Source organism: Puma concolor, chromosome F2, assembly GCF_028749965.1.
Source record: "Puma concolor isolate L17-30 chromosome F2, mPumCon1.1.hap2, whole genome shotgun sequence".
Lineage (NCBI taxonomy): Eukaryota > Metazoa > Chordata > Mammalia > Carnivora > Felidae > Puma > Puma concolor.
The window spans coordinates 60,521,511-60,541,069 of NC_141684.1; the positions used below are offsets into that span (position 1 = coordinate 60,521,511).

At 34.5% G+C, this 19,559-nt stretch overlaps 1 protein-coding gene and 1 long non-coding RNA gene across 3 annotated transcripts in view; both read left to right on the forward strand.

The window, feature by feature from the left end:
- UBE2W (ubiquitin conjugating enzyme E2 W) overlaps window positions 1-14,662 on the forward strand; it is a 71,834-nt gene extending 57,172 nt beyond the window's left edge. The window contains exons 5-6 of the mRNA XM_025922478.2: window positions 1,610-1,685; window positions 11,122-14,662. Of these exons, the coding sequence (XP_025778263.1) occupies window positions 1,610-1,685; window positions 11,122-11,135 (90 nt within the window). The 3' untranslated portion in view covers window positions 11,136-14,662. The remainder of the gene's footprint in view (window positions 1-1,609; window positions 1,686-11,121) is intronic.
- LOC147572047 (uncharacterized) lies at window positions 5,659-9,045 on the forward strand. 2 transcript variants are annotated; one of them, XR_015246703.1, is made up of 4 exons: window positions 5,659-6,140; window positions 6,385-7,463; window positions 7,712-8,469; window positions 8,515-9,045. It is a non-coding gene; the product is annotated as an uncharacterized LOC147572047 (long non-coding RNA). The 2 variants fall into 2 exon arrangements; XR_015246702.1 differs by having other exon boundaries at window positions 7,712-9,045.
- Window positions 14,663-19,559: the final 4,897 nt, after the last annotated feature.

Here is a 19,559-nt window from a genome sequence, read left to right on the forward strand (position 1 = left end):
ATGTGGTGCTGTGAGTTTCACTTTAATATTTGAGTTGAATACAAATTTTAATTTTTACTATAAGCATTTGGAACTTTGATTTAGTCATAATTCTTTCACTCCAGTTTTCTTTTTCACAGGCAAGAATGGTTCCCTAAACTGAGGGCATTTAAATCCATTATGTCAGTAGATTTCAGTAGTTAAAAATAATTTCTGATATTGAGAGGGCTTTCAGTAATTTACCATTTATTCTCAGTGCCCTTGTAATATAGATTATCCAAACTTTCCAGCTTGTATTCAGTCCCTAAAACAATTTTGGTAATCCATCTTTTTGTATAGTTACTTTATTTTTCTAAGAACCATGTCTCTGTGATCACTTAGTATTTTGGTTGTATTCTTGACTTAAGCAAATAGAATGAGTGTATTTTCTTCCTTAAACATGTATATATATATATATATTTTTTTTTTTTTGAAGATTGGGTTCTAATCAATATACAGAGAAAATGAGTTTATGAAATTTGTTGCAGTGGTCGCAGTTTATTCCACATGAACACAGATTATGACTTTGCAGGACAAACAGCAACAGACCATCTATTCTTTGAGGTAGCCAGGCATCTCATTTCATAATACTAATTTTTCAGGTATTTTCTTAATCTGTGTCAGCAGGGTAATCTTGGGATAGCTGTTTAACATCTTATACTCTACTCTTCCCTTTTGTTAAATCACTATTAACATTGACTTATAAGGCTCAACTAAGAGCAGAGTTCTGTACCTGAGTTATAGAAGTGCCAAGTGGACTGCCTATCTCCCTTCCTGTTGTCTAGGCAGTCCTGCTCGCCATTAGTTGTTGGTTGGACCTATCATATTACCTACTAACCTGCCCTCAATGGCTTTAGTACAAACTTGACATGTTTCCAAATTTTTGTAGAGAGTCACATATTTGTTTTATGTAACCAGTATCCAACATTTTCAGCGAAATTCCCTTCCATAATCTGTCGTCAGTGTTGTTGGCATCACTTTTCCTGCTATAGCTCCCTTGGAGAGCTGCCATATGTTTCTAATATTATGCTAGTTGGGACATATGTATAGCAGAAATGCCAACATAGCTTTTCCCCTTTTTTCTTTTTATATATTGTTTGGAAACTGAATCCTTTAGTTTGTCCTTGGTGGTACTATCTTACAGGAAAACCATAATTCTTTGTGGAGGTCTATAAGTTGCTGTTAGTTTCTCAGACAAACCTAGTAAAGTAGACTTCTCTGACTTTTTTTCTTTTTTTTTTTTTTTAATTAGTTTCTAGAAGTAATTACTAAATTATTTCTAGGGAGATAAATGAAAGCAAAATTCTTTAAAACCTAATGCTACCACTTTGGGTTAATAGTTGGAACCTAATCCAAATCACACATGCATACCTTTTATTTTATTTTATTTTATTTTATTTTATTTTATTTTATTTTTTAATTTAGGTGTCAAGACTCTACTTTTCCTGGAATATATTCATTTGTGCCACATAAACATTTGTATTTTTTATGCTGTCTGTAATAATTCTGCTAAAGCTTTTATTAAAACTGTCTCCTTAAATCTTCTTCTATTTTATAACTTCTTATCTATTTAAATTCTTTTTGGTTTCAGAGACGACCACCAGATAATTCTTTTTATGTTCGAACATGTAACAAGAATCCAAAGAAAACAAAATGGTGGTATCATGGTAAGCAGTTTTATTTTAGCATTTTGGTTTGAAAGATTATATATCTGTTTGGGGAAAAGAAGGGAATATATAACTGATGTAATTTTGTAATATAGAGAAGAGTCTTTAAAATATTTAAGACATTCAATGGATACGTTGGACTAGATTTTTAATGGGGCACATAAAATCATACCTATCATGTAAGTAAAATCTAAAATCACTTTAACATTCTAAAATGCTACCATTTTATCACTAAAAAAGAGTCTTTAATAATCTTTAAGTGAAATTGAAATTAGTTATTTGGAAACCTGTTAACTTAAAATAGAAATTTTGATGTCTTTTGTAATTACTTAATTCTGGTACTGTTCTTAGTGGCAGGAGGGGGAATACCATTGTAAGAGATGATCCATTAAATAAAGCTCCTCCTATTCTAATAGTTAGCCCTCAAAAATTTGTGGTTTTTCTGATTGCAGCTGTATGAATACAGTACTCTCCCTGATTTTGTTTTACTGATTCTGTTGGGAGAGTGCTGGTAGCTTTTTAATTGAAAACTGCCAGTCTTTTCTAAACTGACCTCACCTCTTCCTTAAAGAGGTATATTTGAAATTCACAACAAAAATTTTATACTCTTCAGTGTACTTTTTGAAGGGAGTGAACAAAACCACCCTGATGTATTCATCAGAGCATTTCCTTTATTTTTCTTTTTTTAAATGTTAGCCTAATAAAAAATGAGAACTGGGGCACCTGGGTGGCTGTCGGTTGAGCGGCCGACTTCAGCTCAGGTCATGATCTTGCGGTTTGTGAGTTCGAGCCCCGTGTCGGGCTCTGTGCTGACAGCTCAGAGCCTGGAGCCTGTTTCCGATTCTGTGTCTCCCTCTCTCTGACCCTCCCCCATTCATGCTCTCTCTCTGTCTCAAAAATAAATTTAAAAAAAGTAAAAAAAAAAAAAAAAAAAAATTAAAAAAGAAATGAGAACTGACAGCTAATTAGTAAGAATATGATCTTTCCCCCCTTATCTTTCTATCAATTGTGAAACCTTCTGTTACCTAAGTTAATTTGAGTCAATTAAAAACTTTTTAAATTCTAAAGTTCTGTAGGTGTTGACATAAGTGATGGCTAGAATCAATACAATAGCACTATGCCAACAGTTACATGTTAGAAAGCATAGTGAAAGAGGAATGCCCCTAAGAACCATGGAAAGGTAAATACTCATGTTAATGACAGTTATAGATGACCTACAAGAAAAAATGACAAAACTTGTAAGAGCTATCAAAAAATAGAGATATTTGATGACAAACTAATATTATATAATTTTCAAATTATAGGTTTAATATAATTTAGTTAAAATCCAGTGGAATGATGGGTGAGTGCTTGAAAGTTGGAAAAAAATAATAGGTGAGAAGAGCAGTTTGGATTTTGAACTAAAGGATGATGAAAGAGAATTGGTCTACTAAATACCAAAACATATTAATGCAAGAATAGACATCAAAATAGAATTACTCTTTCCTAGGCCTTTTCTATATAAGATTTGAATATATGGTGAATTAGGTGTCACAAATCAGAAGGCAAAAAATTATTTAGTAAGTTAACCTGTTAGAAAGTTGGTAATCATTTTGGGAAAGAAAAATTTACATTTTTACTTCATATATAAAATATTTCCTGTGGATTGAATTAAGTACTTTTTTTTTAAACAAGGGAAACTATTTTCTTAAAGTTCGGGATCATCTCTAGAGGAAGGAAGAATTTCTGAAATCAAAAGGAATCACAAATGTTAAGTATTAAAGAGTTGTATGAAAATTTAAACCTTTTAGAAAACCTCAAAGCACAGCCAACCTTTATTTTAAAAATGTGAAAAACACTTACAGTTTATTAAAAATAAAGACCATTTATGAGAGTTGCTTAACATAATAAATAAAATTAATAAAAAACATTGGCCAAAAACTTCACAGTAAAATAATTACAGATTTAATATTTTGAAATTATTTTTGAATTGGCAGAGTTGTATAAAATGAGTGCAATCTTGGAAAAGAATAAAGAGTAGAAAAAAAATAGTGCTTTCGTATTTGTTGATGGTATAGCAAGTTCAGCAATATTTAACAAAGTGTAAGATCAAGACTTTTGTCTGAGTTACCAACTTCTGAGAATCCATCCTAAGAAAATCATCTTTTAATTTTTTTTTTAAATATTTATTTATTTTTGAGAGAGACAAAGAGGGTGAGCAAGGGAGGCGCAAAGAGAGAGGGAGACACAGAATCCGAAGCAGGCTCCAGGCTCTGAGCTGTCAGCACAGAGCCTGATGCGGGGCTTGAACTCACAAACTGTGAGACCATGACTTGAGCCCAAGTCGGATGTTTAACAGACTACGCCACCTAGGTGCCCCAATCCTAAGAAAATCATTTTTAAAACAGGAAGTGTTTTATACATGGAATGTTCAGTGGAGGATTATTTATAATACACACTATTTGTTATCTTACGTACTGTTTGCCTGGATTCATTCCAGGCACAGACATGCACACAAACACACCTACCTCAACGAATCCTTCCGCTACACACACCCTCAGGAACTCCTTCAGCAAAGTCTTGTTGATTGCTTTCTCTTTTAAAGAATTTATAATAAACTTTATTACTGTGCCTAGAATGCTGGTTTTGTTTTAGTCTTTAAGGTATCCCCAGATAATTCTGATAGAGCTTGACGCTTGAGGACTACCGTTACAGGGATTCTGAGATATAAAAGGACAGGTTTCCATATAAAATGAATTAATAATCAGACTTAAGGAATTCTTTCTGAGCACTGAAAGTCTACTAAAACATTTAAGACCCTACTTTAAGTAAACAGCCCTTTAATTCAATTTACACTGCTGGCTTGTCATTCTTTTTCATCCTCTTGCCTAGGACCAAACACCAAACTACCTCTTCCTTCCAAAAAAAAAAATTCTTGAGTGTCACAGACCCCGTATCTTAGCATAGAAAGTCCCAGATTCATCAAAAATTCAGATTAGTCAATCAATATTGACAAACACACTAAATCAAACATGTTTTAAAGTGTCTAAAGATAGTATAGTGCTTCTGTTTCAAACTCAACTTCACTAATCATAAAAAAATGCCCCGTTGTCTTTTCCATAGACTTTAAGCCACTTGTGTTTTCTAATAAAACTTGAGAGGAAATTGTCTTGGAGTGATGAATTTTAAAAATACATATAATTTGAACGTATAAACTGCTATCTTGCCTCAGTGTGTTCGTACATTTTCCCTTCCTTACTCCCTGGTAGGGAAATTTCAGAAAGATACAGTCTTTCGGGCCCTCTGATGCTGCCTTATATAGATAAAAGGACTTATGAGAAGTCCTTTATCCAAGAATATTCCCAGAATTTGTCATTACGTGCTGTTGAATAAGAAATGGAGAGGGGCGCTTGGGTGCCTCAGTTGGTTAAGCATCCAACTCTTGGTTTTGGCACAGGTCATGATCTCACAGTCATGGAATTGAGCCCCATGTCCAGCTCTATGCTGACTGTGGAGCCTGCTTGGGATTCTCCTTCTCCCTCTTCTCTCTGCCCCTCCCCTACTCTCTGTCTTTCAAAATAAATAAATAAACTTTAAAAAAAAAAGAGATGGAGAAAAGTCCCATAGTGAAACTAGAAATATAAAATTAATTATTTAAAACAAAATACACTTCATAGAAGTTATTTTTCATAGTTAATAGTTTTTATCTGTTAACTGAGAAATTTATACTTTCATAACTAAAATAGAAAAAGTCTTTTTTTTTTTTTTAATTTTTTTTTTTCCAACGTTTTTTATTTATTTTTGGGACAGAGAGAGACAGAGCATGAATGGGGGAGGGGCAGAGAGAGAGGGAGACACAGAATCGGAAACAGGCTCCAGGCTCCGAGCCATCAGCCCTGAGCCTGACGCGGGGCTCGAACTCACGGACCGCGAGATCGTGACCTGGCTGAAGTCGGACGCTTAACCGACTGCGCCACCCAGGCGCCCCAGAAAAAGTCTTTTAATAGGTTGGACTATTACATTCTCCACCTTAGCCAAAACGTACTAAGAAAAGGAGGCTTTTCAAAGTAAATTAGCTTCTTAGTGTCCAGGAGTTCATTTTACAAATAAACAGACTAAAAGTGTCTCTCCCCCTTCCTGCCCCCAAAATACAAATTAGCCATCTTTAAAGGACTGGATTGTATTTCAACTAAATTATGACTATTCTAGCTCAGTTTCCAGTCCCGGGTACAGATACATTTTTTTTTTCATTTACAGATAATTCTGTTTAAAACATTCTCAGATTATTGATTTACAGTGACTGTTCTTAACTCAGTACGTTTTGTACTCATGCTTGAACCCTGCATACCTGAATCATTCCCCTCCCAGAATCTCTTTAAATCGACAGTTTGCTTCATGAGTGACCATCATATGAAATCAAGAAAGGGTAATACTAGTTATACTTTGAGATGATAGAGCAGCTGCTCTTTCATAAAGGTGAGTGGGGGGGCGCCTGGGTGGCGCAGTCGGTTAAGCGTCCGACTTCAGCCAGGTAACGATCTCGCGGTCCGTGAGTTCGAGCCCCGCGTCGGGCTCTGGGCTGATGGCTCAGAGCCTGGAGCCTGTTTCCGATTCTGTGTCTCCCTCTCTCTCTGCCCCTCCCCCGTTCATGCTCTGTCTCTCTCTGTCCCAAAAATAAATAAAGGTTGGAAAAAAAAAAAATTAAAAAAAAAAAAAAAAGGTGAGTGGGTATAGACAGTCTTCCTTGAACTTTTCCTTCATCTTTAAAAACTAAAGCATTTCAGCTGTGTAGCATATATTATCTCTGCCTTTATACATTTCAGAGTGACAGTTATAAGCAATGTGAGAAATAGCTCACCTTGACCTTACAGCTGAATTTGAAAAATCTTATCAAAAAGGTAATCATACTCTCACTCATAAAGCAGAATACGTCAGCTTTGTTTTGAGTTTTCCAGATGTCAGCTTATGTGTTTTTCTGTTTAGCTGCGTTAGTTCCAAAAGATCTTCATTGATCAATCATGTTCTCCTTATAACACCAAATTACCAAGAAATATGGACTCTTGTAATTTCTTAGCATCATCTAATTCTGAAAGGGCTACAAGGTCAGGCCAGTGTCCTGACATGACCTACAAACTTAAACAAAAAGATCCAGAGACTAAATAAAGACTTGCTTGGAATTGGATGAACTTACTGAAACACTTAACATTTCAATTTCTAGAAGAAATTGAATTCTGCCCAAGCAGAATTGTGGGCCTCAGGTATAGGCGCCACAGTCCTTGGGTCAACGTGGGTCAGAGTGTTCGTCAGTGTTTGTAATCAAAAGAGACAAGGGAGGTTTGGGTTTAGTTTCATAATATCTATGCACTTGAGAGGGCTTCCTGGCTGCAGGATGAATGCCACTATTAATGAAAAACAATAATTCAGCAGTTCAGAAGATCTCCTGGATTTGGAAGAGTAGGTTTCTGCTGATACACCAGACTTGAGCTGCCAGATAGATACCATTGTTGGGTGCTTGAAAAAAAAGGCCTCTTTCAACTTAAATCTGTGATCTTCCACGTTGTTAGTATACTTTGAAAATGTAGGACAGTCACTGCTACCCTACTGTTACTCTCTTTGTAGTATCATATCTTCTGCATTTCTTTCTGCATTTCTTTTGAGATTCTTCTCTAGCTCCTTAATATTAAAGTGCAAAAATTTCCTGAGATGTGAACACACATTCCTTACTGTTACTTACTTGAAGTTTACTATTAACCTGTTTTCCAGAATTCTTTGATAGTTTCTATTCACTAAAGAATTAAGGCCATTGAGGGGCGCCTGGGTGGCGCAGTCGGTTAAGCGTCCGACTTCAGCCAGGTCACGATCTCACGGTCTGTGAGTTCGAGCCCCGCGTCGGGCTCTGGGCTGATGGCTTGAAGCCTGGAGCCTGTTTCCGATTCTGTGTCTCCCTCTCTCTCTGCCCCTCCCCTGTTCATGCTCTGTCTCTCTCTGTCCCAAAAATAAATAAACGTTGAAAAAAAAAATTAAAAAAAAAAAAAAAAAGAATTAAGGCCATTGGGATACAAATATTCTGTGTTGCAAATTAAGGCCAGGGGTCCATATGCTTTGAAAAATTGGTTAAATGGAGAGAATAGGGTTAAAAAAATAAAGGGAACTAACCAAAATAGGTATTTGAATAGACAACTCATTTCCGCATACATAAGGGGAATTTACCTATAATTCAGGGCTAAGATGGTAGCCAGTTTAGTGCACAAATGTATCCAGTTTAGCACACAAATGAATGAATGAACCTAAAGTTCAGTATCAAAACAGAAATAATTGTTCTTGAAAAAGAGAAAAAGTATCTTTTTATGGAATCATAAAAATATTTCAATAAGATAGCCAATAGAATCCATTAATAATATGATCCATCTGTTTCCTGGGATCCATATTGAATGTATATAACTTAGTTTCATAATGATTGCTTTTCACAAATGGCAGTACTGATCTGGTTCTTGAAGCATTTTCCTTAAGGTGATAAGAGAATTGAGCAGTATAGCTTAAGACTGTTATTGAGTATTGGCTTCAGAAAACTAGGCTTACAGGAAATAGATTGGCATAATGTTATGTCCAGTAAACTGTTGAGTTTATAAGTTTGGGGAGGAGTAGAAGAATACCTCGCTCTTTTTTTTTTTATTATTATTTTTTTTACAAAACTTTAAACTACATTCTGGTTCCATTCAGCTGGACCTGTAAAATTTTAAGGATTATAAGGGGATAGGAACATAAAATTGTCTCAGGCTAGTATTGGTAAACTCTTTTTCTTCCTGTCTTATAGCTGTCTATAGAACTATAGTACTTATAGAGGCTATAGAACTTATAGTAGTCCATAGAACTACTTATGTTAGGTGTAAACCTTTTTATTTGCACTACCTTACAAAATCATTTTCTAAATTCCTAAGTCCAAATGTTTACACAGCTGAACAGCCTTTTCCCTTTATTTCCTGCTAGATAACAGTTCTGTTGTCTATTGTGAAATCTTTCTTGAACTGGTTCATCAAAGTAAAATTTTAATTCCCTAAACTGTTAAGACACAAACCTAACTGTAAAGATTTATTTTTGTCTTTCTTAGAATTGGGATCCCACTTCATATCTACTGACTTATTACTGTGTTCCTTTTTTTCTAGTCTTTTGTCCCTGGGAATATCCAGGGAGGTGGTTTCCAATATAATGTGATGGTTGTGGTGTCCATTATAATTGGATGGTTCTTATACTCGGGAAAACTAAATGACATGCTTCTAATATAGTTCTCTTCCACTCATATTTCCCAGAAGCCTAGTGAAGTTAGCCATGGTAGATGTCACTTCTTTGGAACTGGTGATTTGTGTATTATATTTGAGGGTATAGTTTTAATAAGCGCTTACACAGTTCCAGAAAAAAAGTTTAAGGGATTAATCTAAGATTTTTTTTCCAGGCCTTCATTTTGCTACAAATACTTTATTCAAGAGGTTAGATATATTGTGTTATTTGACCATGTTTTATAGACCTATATTTGTCTTGATCTTATTAAATTAACAACCTTTTTTTGTAGGTCATCCTGGTATTCAGTAATCTTTTTCATCTAGTTAGGAAACTGTGTTCCTTTTGCTAACAAATGAGTTTTTTGCTTCTTAGTGATGGCCTTTTTTTCCTAGGAAAAAGTTTGCCTGGCTTTGGCTCATACTTGTCTCCATACTTAAGTATTTGCTCATAGACTCTTTGGTTATTTATAGCCATGATGGATTTGTAATGTTAAATCCATGTGTCCTTGTGGGTCCAGCTATCAGAGCTCATGGAACTCTATTTTCAAAACTTACTTAGTACATTTATTTCTCTAAAGATAGAGTATTTAAGGCAGGGAGTATCATATTCGTCCTCTAATTTTTTTTTTTTTTTAACTTCTGATCCAGAGTGGAGATTAGGGTAGGGAGAATAGTTTTGTATGGATTTCTTACTCATTTTGGTGGATTGTAGCACATTCTACAGCAGCCCACTATACTGAAAAACTTCCAAAATGAACAACCTGATGCAGATACATTTACAGTATCACCTATCAGAGATGATATCTTTGGAAATAAAAGCTTATTTTTGGCAGTTAACTAGGTATATGATGTTCAAATTGAATTTTGTCTCACCTTTTTATTGTATACATTGTCATATGGTATGATACTTAAAGTTTGACCTATCAGAATTTAGTGCAGTCCCTTAGCTTAGAGATCTAAGGGCGGTTAGTTTGAGTATTAATTTCAAGGACCCTAATATTATAAATTACTCTGTTGGAAAAGTGATGTTTTAACATTTTTTATATTCTGCATCCATGACATCTGTATCTCCTCTGTATTCCAAGTTCCACAGTAATTGAGGAAACATACTTTCATGTGACACTTAGAAACTATAAACTGTCCATTTACTTCCTTCTTAAAGATACTATTTCTTCAAAGAATTCTAATGATTTAGGTAAGATTTATTTTAAAAATCCAATATATTTCACCCTTTAGATCACCCTTAATGTACAGGGGATGGAATATTCCACGAGTTTGCCTAGCAGAGAATTCAGATATACTGGTTTTTAGCTCTCATTGAATCATTGGGAATGGGGATTTTATTAACAGTGTATTGATCCTAACATGGATATTTTATAAAGTATTTTAGCCAATTTTTCAGAAATGTTTTAGAGAGCTTTCACAATTCTTGGGTAGTTGTTACTAGTCTTCTTTCTAAAGCCTCTTTCTGAAGAGTAACCAGTCCTCAAAATAAATCCTTCAGATATGTCTTGTGAAATAAAATTTGTAAAATAAGTTATGAATCCCCAAATTTCATGTCTTACATAAATATGATGTGTTGAGGCTACCAAAAGTCATTACTAAATTATTTTAGTTTTTTTAACCTCATTTGCATATGTATCTATACTTGCTGAAAAATGTATTTTTAAATGTATTTTCCATAGAGAAATTAATAACATTGACTATGTATTAATTGATTTGGAGATCATACCTTATTTGTGAAGTTATTTCCTTCATAGACTAAAGGCACACTTGTATTATCCTGTGTTAAATAGTAGGACACTGTTGGTCAGGAGTTTGCATCCTGTCTCATTATAATTTAAAATTGTGGCCCTTAAAACAACTCTTGAGAGATAAATCCTGAATATGTGCTAACATATATCAATTTATTATTTTAAGTAGAACTAACACACTAATTAATGCATCATTTAAGATCTATGTGAACTACATTTCCATGAAAGAATTGAATTTGATGTGTTTGTCACTATATAATTGAACACAAATTGGACTTTTTATTTGCAAGGATTGGGGGAGGCAAGTCAGACAAATAAATCATGTTCTTCTTGCTACTTGAAATTATTTATATGTTAGGCTAACTTGTGGATTTTACTTATGCAGGCTTGACTTTTTTAATTATCTTTTTTCTCCTTTTCTTAAAGATGATACTTGTTGATGCCACTGTTATCATCCTCCTAGCAGAAGATAGTCCTACTGAGAAAATGAGCACTTTGATCATTCAGTCTTTGAACTTTAACCTTTGACTGGAAGTGACCTATAGGCAATGAAGACTACTTCCTTTTACTGCATTTTTACTCGTGTGCATTCTGGGCGCATGTTGATCGCTGGTTCAGTCCAGGCAACTGACATGCTTTTATTAGTCATACAGTATTAATGCAGGTGTCAGGAAATGTCAAATATAATTCCATTTTTTATTTTTATTTTTTTAAGCTTTTGGAAAAGTTCCAGGTCCTCATGTATTGTGCAATAACAATGACTTCCTTGGCGGTTTTGGGACGTTCATTGCCGGCAATGGACGTTTAACAGGAAAAATTTTCATTAACTCCTGCCACCCAATGATTAATGCATGATAGGGCCTATGAAATGAACTTATTGGTTATAGTGGGATTATAAATAAAGTGAGGGATCCAACATTACCTTGAAAGTCACCCCAACTGTTTATATTTGGATTCTATGCACTGTGATCCTAAGGTTAACGGCATGAATTAACATGCGTCTTTAAAGGACTGTAATGAAAGATCATTGCGTATTTATTGAATTGTTTATATCTGCTGTCAAATTGTTTTGACATGGAAGGTTTTCAAGTAACATTGGCAGAGAGGTACAATATGTTATCCCTATGGTGAAAATAAATTCATTTGTTGTATATAGTTCCTCAATATCTGAAGTAAAGGTATGAGTAATATAGGGTATGAATGGTTTAATCAAGGCTTTATTTTGGAAGTAAGAAAAATGGCAGTGATGATTCAACTGCTGCAGTCCATAATTTGGGCTTATTTGTACATTAACAGTTTTTCCAAGTAGATTACACTCTGTTACTTCCTGCTAGCCATCAGCATGAGCCCTACTGCCTAAACACTATTTCATTTATTTATGTTTGGAAAATCCATAAACAGTTTTTGTTTGCAATTTTGTTTCTTTTGTTATGTTTTAAGTCAAGATTGAATGTTACAGTACTTCAATTGGAAAATTTTTGTCAAGTTTTTTCCTGTAAATTTTCTTTACTTGTAAGTATCATTATGTCCTTTAATCCTGTACCCTAAAATAAGAAATACATTTTTGACAGAGGCTTAATGTTTTAACAAAAGAGTGTGGACATTTTTATTTTAAAATTTAGGCAAAAGTACACTATAGAATGGTATGTTTGCTTATTTGTCTCACACAACCATACAATTTTTCCTGGAGGGATTAGTTTTGTTTTCTTGTTGTTTAAAAGACTTTGCTTACAGCTAGATAAAGTTTTCTATAGAAAAAAATTGTTGAAACGTCCAATTCTCAGTACCATGTAAGTTAATGATACTGCAACTAGGTTCTCTTTTTAAAAAGCGATTATGTATTTTATAAATTACCTTTTCACATATGCAAAAATCTGTTTCTACTACAATGTTATTTTTACTAATGCTGTTGTTGCACTCTTTTTGACATATCCTGCAGTGAATAAATATATGAATCAATTTGGGCTTAAAACTAAAAGCCAATTGGCTGAAAGGTTTGAAGTATGTACCCCAGCAAAACCATCCAATCAATAATTGGCGAGGAGTATTTTCAAAATTGTTTTTAATCTCTGTATAGATGACATTTTGTAGCTTTGTACATGTTGTTAATTAAGGGCATATAATTTTACACTCTAAAAGTATAATTGCTGAACTCAGGGGTGGGTAGACTTCAAAAATATGTCTGCTGTAGAAATAACTTGAAAAACAAATTAAAACTATGGCCAGCCACCAAATTGTGGACACTGTTTATACTATAGTTAGCAACTACCACTTTTTGAAATTAAACACATTTTTGTTCTTTCTTCACTAGATACACCTAAGTTCTCACAGTAGTTTCTATCAGTCTTATTAGTTGCCCTGTTTAACCAAGACAAAAAATGTTTTTTGGAATGCTTGAGCTACTCTTAGTTTTTAACTGCTTTTTAATATGAAAATTGCAGTGACAAATTATATATTTTTCATATTTTACACAACTCTAAACTGATTGACTTGATCATTTGTGGGGGTGGGGGAATCTTTCTCCATAATGCTGGTCCTCTTACTAAAATTCTTTTATAAAGAAATGACCTGTGACATTTATTCACCAAAGGAATTAATATACCAGGTCAAAGATGAACAATGCTGTCCTGTAGATTAATAGGTGGTATATAGCCTCAGTTGAGTTTTGTAAAATAAAAATAGCAGTATTTTAAGATACCTCTCTCTCTACCTAGAGATATCATAAAATAAATTAAAATGAAGCAGAGGAAAGTAAAGGAAACCAAATAATTTCAGTACACTTTACGGTTTAAAGAGAAGGTGAAATATCCTAAAATATAGAAATACCAATCATTCAAAATTTGCAATAAGATAACACTTTATTCGTTACATTACTCCCTTGAACTTAGGAATTATTGGAAACTCCTTTGCACTTGGATTTAATTAAGTTGATTTTAAATGTAAGTTACATTATTAAAAGACATAAGATGTTTACTTAAGTCATTGCTCTAGAGAGCAAAATTAATGACTTTGTAATAATAAACAATATTTCTCTGTAACACGTTGTTGAACGACAACCAGAATACCAAGAAAATGTACATAGGAATATGCTACTTCCCTCTTCCCTTGCTCTATGGGGCACTGTCTGCTACATAGGCCTACAGAATTATACTTTCATATTTAGACAATATGTACTCTCTATTTATTTATTTATTTATTTATTTTAAGGCCATTCTTCTGGTTTGCCAAATTCTGTTAAGGCAGTGATACATTCATTTCCTTATTTTGCATGTTTATATCATGAACTTGGTGCCCTTTCAAAAAAAAAAATATTATGTCAAGTAGGTATTAATGCCATAGATTTTAATGAGAGAAATGGTTTTCAGTTTTTTAAGATAAATTTTTTAAAATACATTTTATGGCTGTTCTCTTAAGGAATTTAATATTCACCTCTAAAGGACTCACTTGTAGTGTATGAATTCCTCCTTTTAGCTAGCAGGGACATAAAGCTTTTTTTAATCCCCAAAAGAAAATGCTAAAAAATAGCTTTTATATAGGGTTCATCTGGAGAAAGACCTTAATCCTTATTTGTTTTGACTAGGTATATAAATATTTGGTATAAAATAACTAGAATAGTTTATTACTTTTTCCCTTCTGAAATTTTAAATATATGCAAATATATATCATTAGATTCCTGTGGTGAATAATAATTTCTTCAGATTCTAAAACAGGTATCTAGTGACTGCTTAATTATTTCCAGATTGCATCAAAGATGAATTGACAAATAATGGAAATCAGTAGTGATATGAAAATGGTATGTAACCATGGTATTACTTGTTTCTGGTAATCAAATCTTATTTTTTAAAAAGCCTATTGTTTTTGAGAATTGAGATATTTAAACTTGTTACAACTTCTTCCTAAAAATAGAAGAGAAGAGGAGGTACTGTGTGTTCAAAAATTTTTTTAAATAAAGAATTCAGTGTCACTAGTTCTAAGCCTTTATGGTCACTGCTGCTTATATTTCTTGATCTCACTTTTATTTAATTTTTTTGTACATATTCGAGATGAATGCTTAGGATTATTAAGTGTATATAAATTGGTTTTCTAAAAGAACTGAGGCTTACCCATATCTTCTCTAAGGATTCACTGTTACCAAAATCAGCTACTGCACGATTCTATGTTATGCTAATGCCTTTGCATGATTCAGATCTGTGAAGGTGTCTTTTAATCTGCACCACTTGGCCCAATCCTCTTTGCAGTCTTGTTTTTCTCTCTCTTCTTTCTTCCTGTCTTCTCACAGATGTTCACTATGTCGGTCTTGAGCAGTTTCCCGAAGTTTTCCTCTCCCTCTCCCTTCCTTCCTTCTTTGCTCCTTCCTTTTCTTGAGGTTAGGGAATCCAGAGAAGGAAGACTATTGAAATTACATCAGAAATTTTTTCTTAAATAAGAGGACTCCTTCCTACAGATAAAATATGTAGAATTTCTGATACTTTATTTCAGTTCAAGAGTAGGTGGCTAAATTTATTGAATAATTGACTACTTGATAAATGAGCTGTTAATTGTAATTTAGTTCTTAAATACTAATATTAAGGGAGTTTTGCTTACTTTTTGGATGGTGACTCTCCCAAAGTCTAATTATTGCCCAAATGAATTGAATTAATTGTTTTGGTAAAAGTGTTTTTTCCATTTAAATTTCTAAGCCATTTTGAGATTTGGAACTTTTTTTCTTTTTTTCAAATAATTTGTGGGAGACTTTAATTTTCTCAGCATGAACTGCATTAAAGACAGGCTTGTATGCATCATTATCATTAGAGGCCCGTGGAGTCTACACATGTACTTCAAACTTTAGATCTTTATCTTTAAAGTTGAAGTTCTGGTTCTGACTATCGTCCTGATGATTGAGGTGTTCTCTGTGACTTTAATTCTCAAAAGTTACTGGGACTGATAGTTGAGGATGAATCTCCAGAATGGTTATTTGACTGTTTTATCAAAAAATTGTTTATAAAACCATATAATATCTGAAGACATGTTTGAATATGTGGAAGGAAAGCTTGACTAGAAGCTGGTATGTTTTACCATACCTAAAGAACTGCAGTTGTGCAAGTTGAGTGCAGTTGACAGGGAGAAAGAGAAACCGTTCTTGTTCTGTTTCTTGGTGCATACTTTGTCAGGGTTTTGTCAAAAGTTTGCTTTTGCAGTAATTCTAAGCAGTTTTCTCAAAGGCAAAGCATGGTTCTGGGCTTTGGCTTGTTAGGTGCGGCCGCACTTGTCAAATTTCCTGGTAAATGGAAAAATTGAATAATCCCACCTCTCTAATTCTAAAGCCTGAAACAAGACTAGTGAGGAATGTGGTAGAATGTCAGATACCATGAATATAAATGCGAGTCTCTTAATAGTTAACCACAGATTATTTACATAAATGCAAATTGATTGTCATTCTCGGGGTAAAATCATTAATCGAACAGATTATCATGTCAGTTATCTGGTAGCCAAGAATTAAGTCCATGTTCAAGTTAAAGTGATTTGTTGTTTTTAGTTGGTACCATTTTTCTCTCAATATTCAGAAATACAGATTGTGCATTTTATTAATAGGAATGGAAGCTCATGCTTGAGGATTTGAATAGGGTGGATGTATATATTTTATAAATTCAAGTTGTAAAATATGTAAAGCTGCTGCTTTTTGAATAGAATATAAATGTTAAGACATAAATCTATATATTATATATTTTTAAATACATGTACCAAACTTTTGTTAGTTGAATATAAATTACATTGTGTGCTTTATGGAATTCAGTAACTTTTAATAATAAAGCAGTTGTCATTGATTTTTTTTTATGTAGACTTGAATATTAAATTGGATAATTAAATCTCTTTGTAGTTTATAATAATGTAAAAATTTACTTATGTACTAGTTTCTCATTACAGAGGACTGCGATCTTCAAAGGTTTGTGGAAACAGTGACATGTCCATTTCCAAAAATAGGTGCAACAGCACGAAGATAGTCCCTAACGCCACTTGTTTATTTATTTAATGGATCATGTTCACTTAGCAGTGTAGCCTAGTATATTTTGGTGGTTCTTCATGCTTTAATTGAAGAAGTCCTGATTGAAAGACAGGCATCTTCAGAAAAGGTGGAAATTGAGACCCAAGCACTTGCTTAGAGTTCCACCATGAGTCTAGTGTTGCTGAACTTTAAGTTCTATTAGATTAATAAGGACATACCATAGAGACCTTTGGAATACTTTCCTGAGTATACACATAGATCAACTAACTTATGTAGATGAGTGACTCGTGAAACTATGAGAAAAGCAGAGGAGAGGCTGAAGAATCAGGATACCTGTCTGCATCTCAGTTATTCACAGCAGGAAGAATGCTCTGCTGATATTCTAAGTTCTCTATCCAGGGGGGCCCTGCTTGCCCCAGGAGCACCTCACTCCTCACAGGGGCATGAAACTGCCTTACCTCAACATGCTGTTTCTCCATCCTCAACAGTAGATGAGTAACTGGTTACGTAAATGCAAGACCCATCTTTGTACTTTGATGACATTCTCTCCCTTTATTATAAATCTTAGAATAATTTCTACCTCTCTCAGATGGTTTAAGCAACACTGTGGATAAGTGAGTCTTTTGAAGTCCTCTCTACATTCCGTAGTACTTTTCACACTAACATACAGCAAAATTAAACATGAACTGAAGAGAAGTCAAATGACATAGCTAAGAGTTTTCTGTGCTTGGATAATAGGGTCCAAGGCCACAGTGGTTCTACAACATCTGTCCTGTTGGGAACTTCTGTCAATAAATCTTTTAAATTGCTTATGAGATTTCTTTTTAATGTTTGCTTAAGGCAAAATATGTAAGTGAGTACCTGTGTGCTCTTTCCAGTCCAGTGGAGTTTTAATGTTTTAATGTTTTAATAAGGAAAATTGAAATAAGAAACTAAGGTAGAAAATATCTTCTCATATAGGTACTTGACCTTCAAGGACCCATGGTGGGTAGATATAACTCATCAGGCAAGAACCTAATAAGGATGGCTATTTCCTGCAGAAAACGTTTCCAACTTAACATTAAAATTTTCTTATGTCCTGGGGCACCTGGGTGGCTCAGTTGGTTAAGCGTCCCACTCTTCAGTTCAGGTCATGATCTCACAGTCATGAGGTCGGGCTTCGCACTGAGCTGAGCGTAGAGTGTGCTTAAGATTCTTTCTCCCTCTGCTCCTCTCCCCCACTCACACTCCCTCTCAAATTAAAAAAATAAAAATAACTCTTTAAAAAATGTTTTATGTCCTCTCTCATACCCCAGAAAGCATGTTTCTCTTTTCTTTCCTGTTCTAATGGCATTCTATCCAACCTAGTTATCCAAACGAAGACTTAATCGCTATTTACTGGTCCTCTCTGACATTTTTCATCATTAAGTCCTTTTGAGCCTCTCTTTAAAAATGATCTCAAATCCCTCCTTTCTCCTAGTGTCCTTGTCATTCTGTCCCTTCACTACCTGCATCCTGTGTTCCCAGGCTGCTCTTCAGCCATCCACACACTTTGTTCCTTAAATAGTAGCAAAAGAAGACTACCTATACTTTGCTAATGTTCTTCCATGTTCCTAGAGTGTTTTTCATCTGCTTTTCTACCTAAAAAGTCCAGTTCAAATGTAGTTCTAAGGTTATATTTGTCCTTCCCTTCCCACCCCCTACCAGTCTTCTGTCCTGGATTCTTTAACAGTAGGGGCAATGTCTCTAATGCCCCCAGCATGTAGCACACAGTACACAACATACAAGCTTTTAATAAATGTTTGTTAAATTAACTTGATTGTACTTGTATTTTTATACTAACTTTTCTAAAGAAACTTATGCAAGTGCTAGCAGTTTTGAAACCTACCTCTAAACCACCATCTGTGTGAAGTGTCACAGCAGAACAACTTACCCTTCCTATCCCAGAAAGTTTGAAAAAATTGATTTGAAGTAAACCATTAACAATTCTTCATTGGTTTTACTTTCGTTTATTAAAAAAAATATTTTTCTCATATCTTTGCCCTATGTCTGAGGTAAATTGCTTACCTTGAATATATATTTACAGATTAAGAATGTAATTGTTTTAGGGCACCTAGGTGGCTCAGTCAGTTAAGTGTCCGACTTTTGTCTTAGGTCATGATTCATGAGTTTGAGCCTCACATCGGGCTCACTGCTGTCAGTGCAGAGCCTGCTTCTGATCCTCTGTCCCCCCCCCCTCCAGCCCCTCCCCCACATGCACAAATGCTCGTGCGCTGTCTCAAAAATAAGACATTTAAGAAATTTTATTTAAAAAGAATATATAATTGTTTTAAGCTAAATATATCTGAAGAGACCTGAGCTCATAAAGGTAAACCTAATACTCATTAAGGTTAAAAACAGACATTAAGCAAGTACTTAGAACCTCGAATGCTGAGGATGGCAGATAAGACAAAGCATATATCTTCAAAGGGTCTATACTCTGAGCGGGATAAGAAAGAAAAATAACATCAAAAGTAATGAGCCCTAAAAGGTGCAGATAAATAGCTGTTTCTGATAATCATGGAAGTGAGTTGACTGCAAAAAGAAGCGTAATGGTTTGAAAGTTAAAAATGTAGATGGGTTCTAGGGAAGTACAAAAGCCCTAGGACAGGGTTTGTATGAGGGCCAGCCTGGAGGAGGATGTGCCTGCTTCAGAGTTGTTGGGGAGGGGGAGGGGCAGCAGCCAAGGGCCAAAGGATGGTAGAGCCTTGTGGGTGAGGGTAAGGTTGAAATTGGTCTTTCGGTTTCCACTAATCAAAGAGCTGAGCCTAGCACTCAGTTCCTTTTGTCCTAGGGCGCTTATTGAGGAGAGATTATAAAGCTGAGTCATTGTGTGGGCAATATCACAGGAAATGTTGCTCAG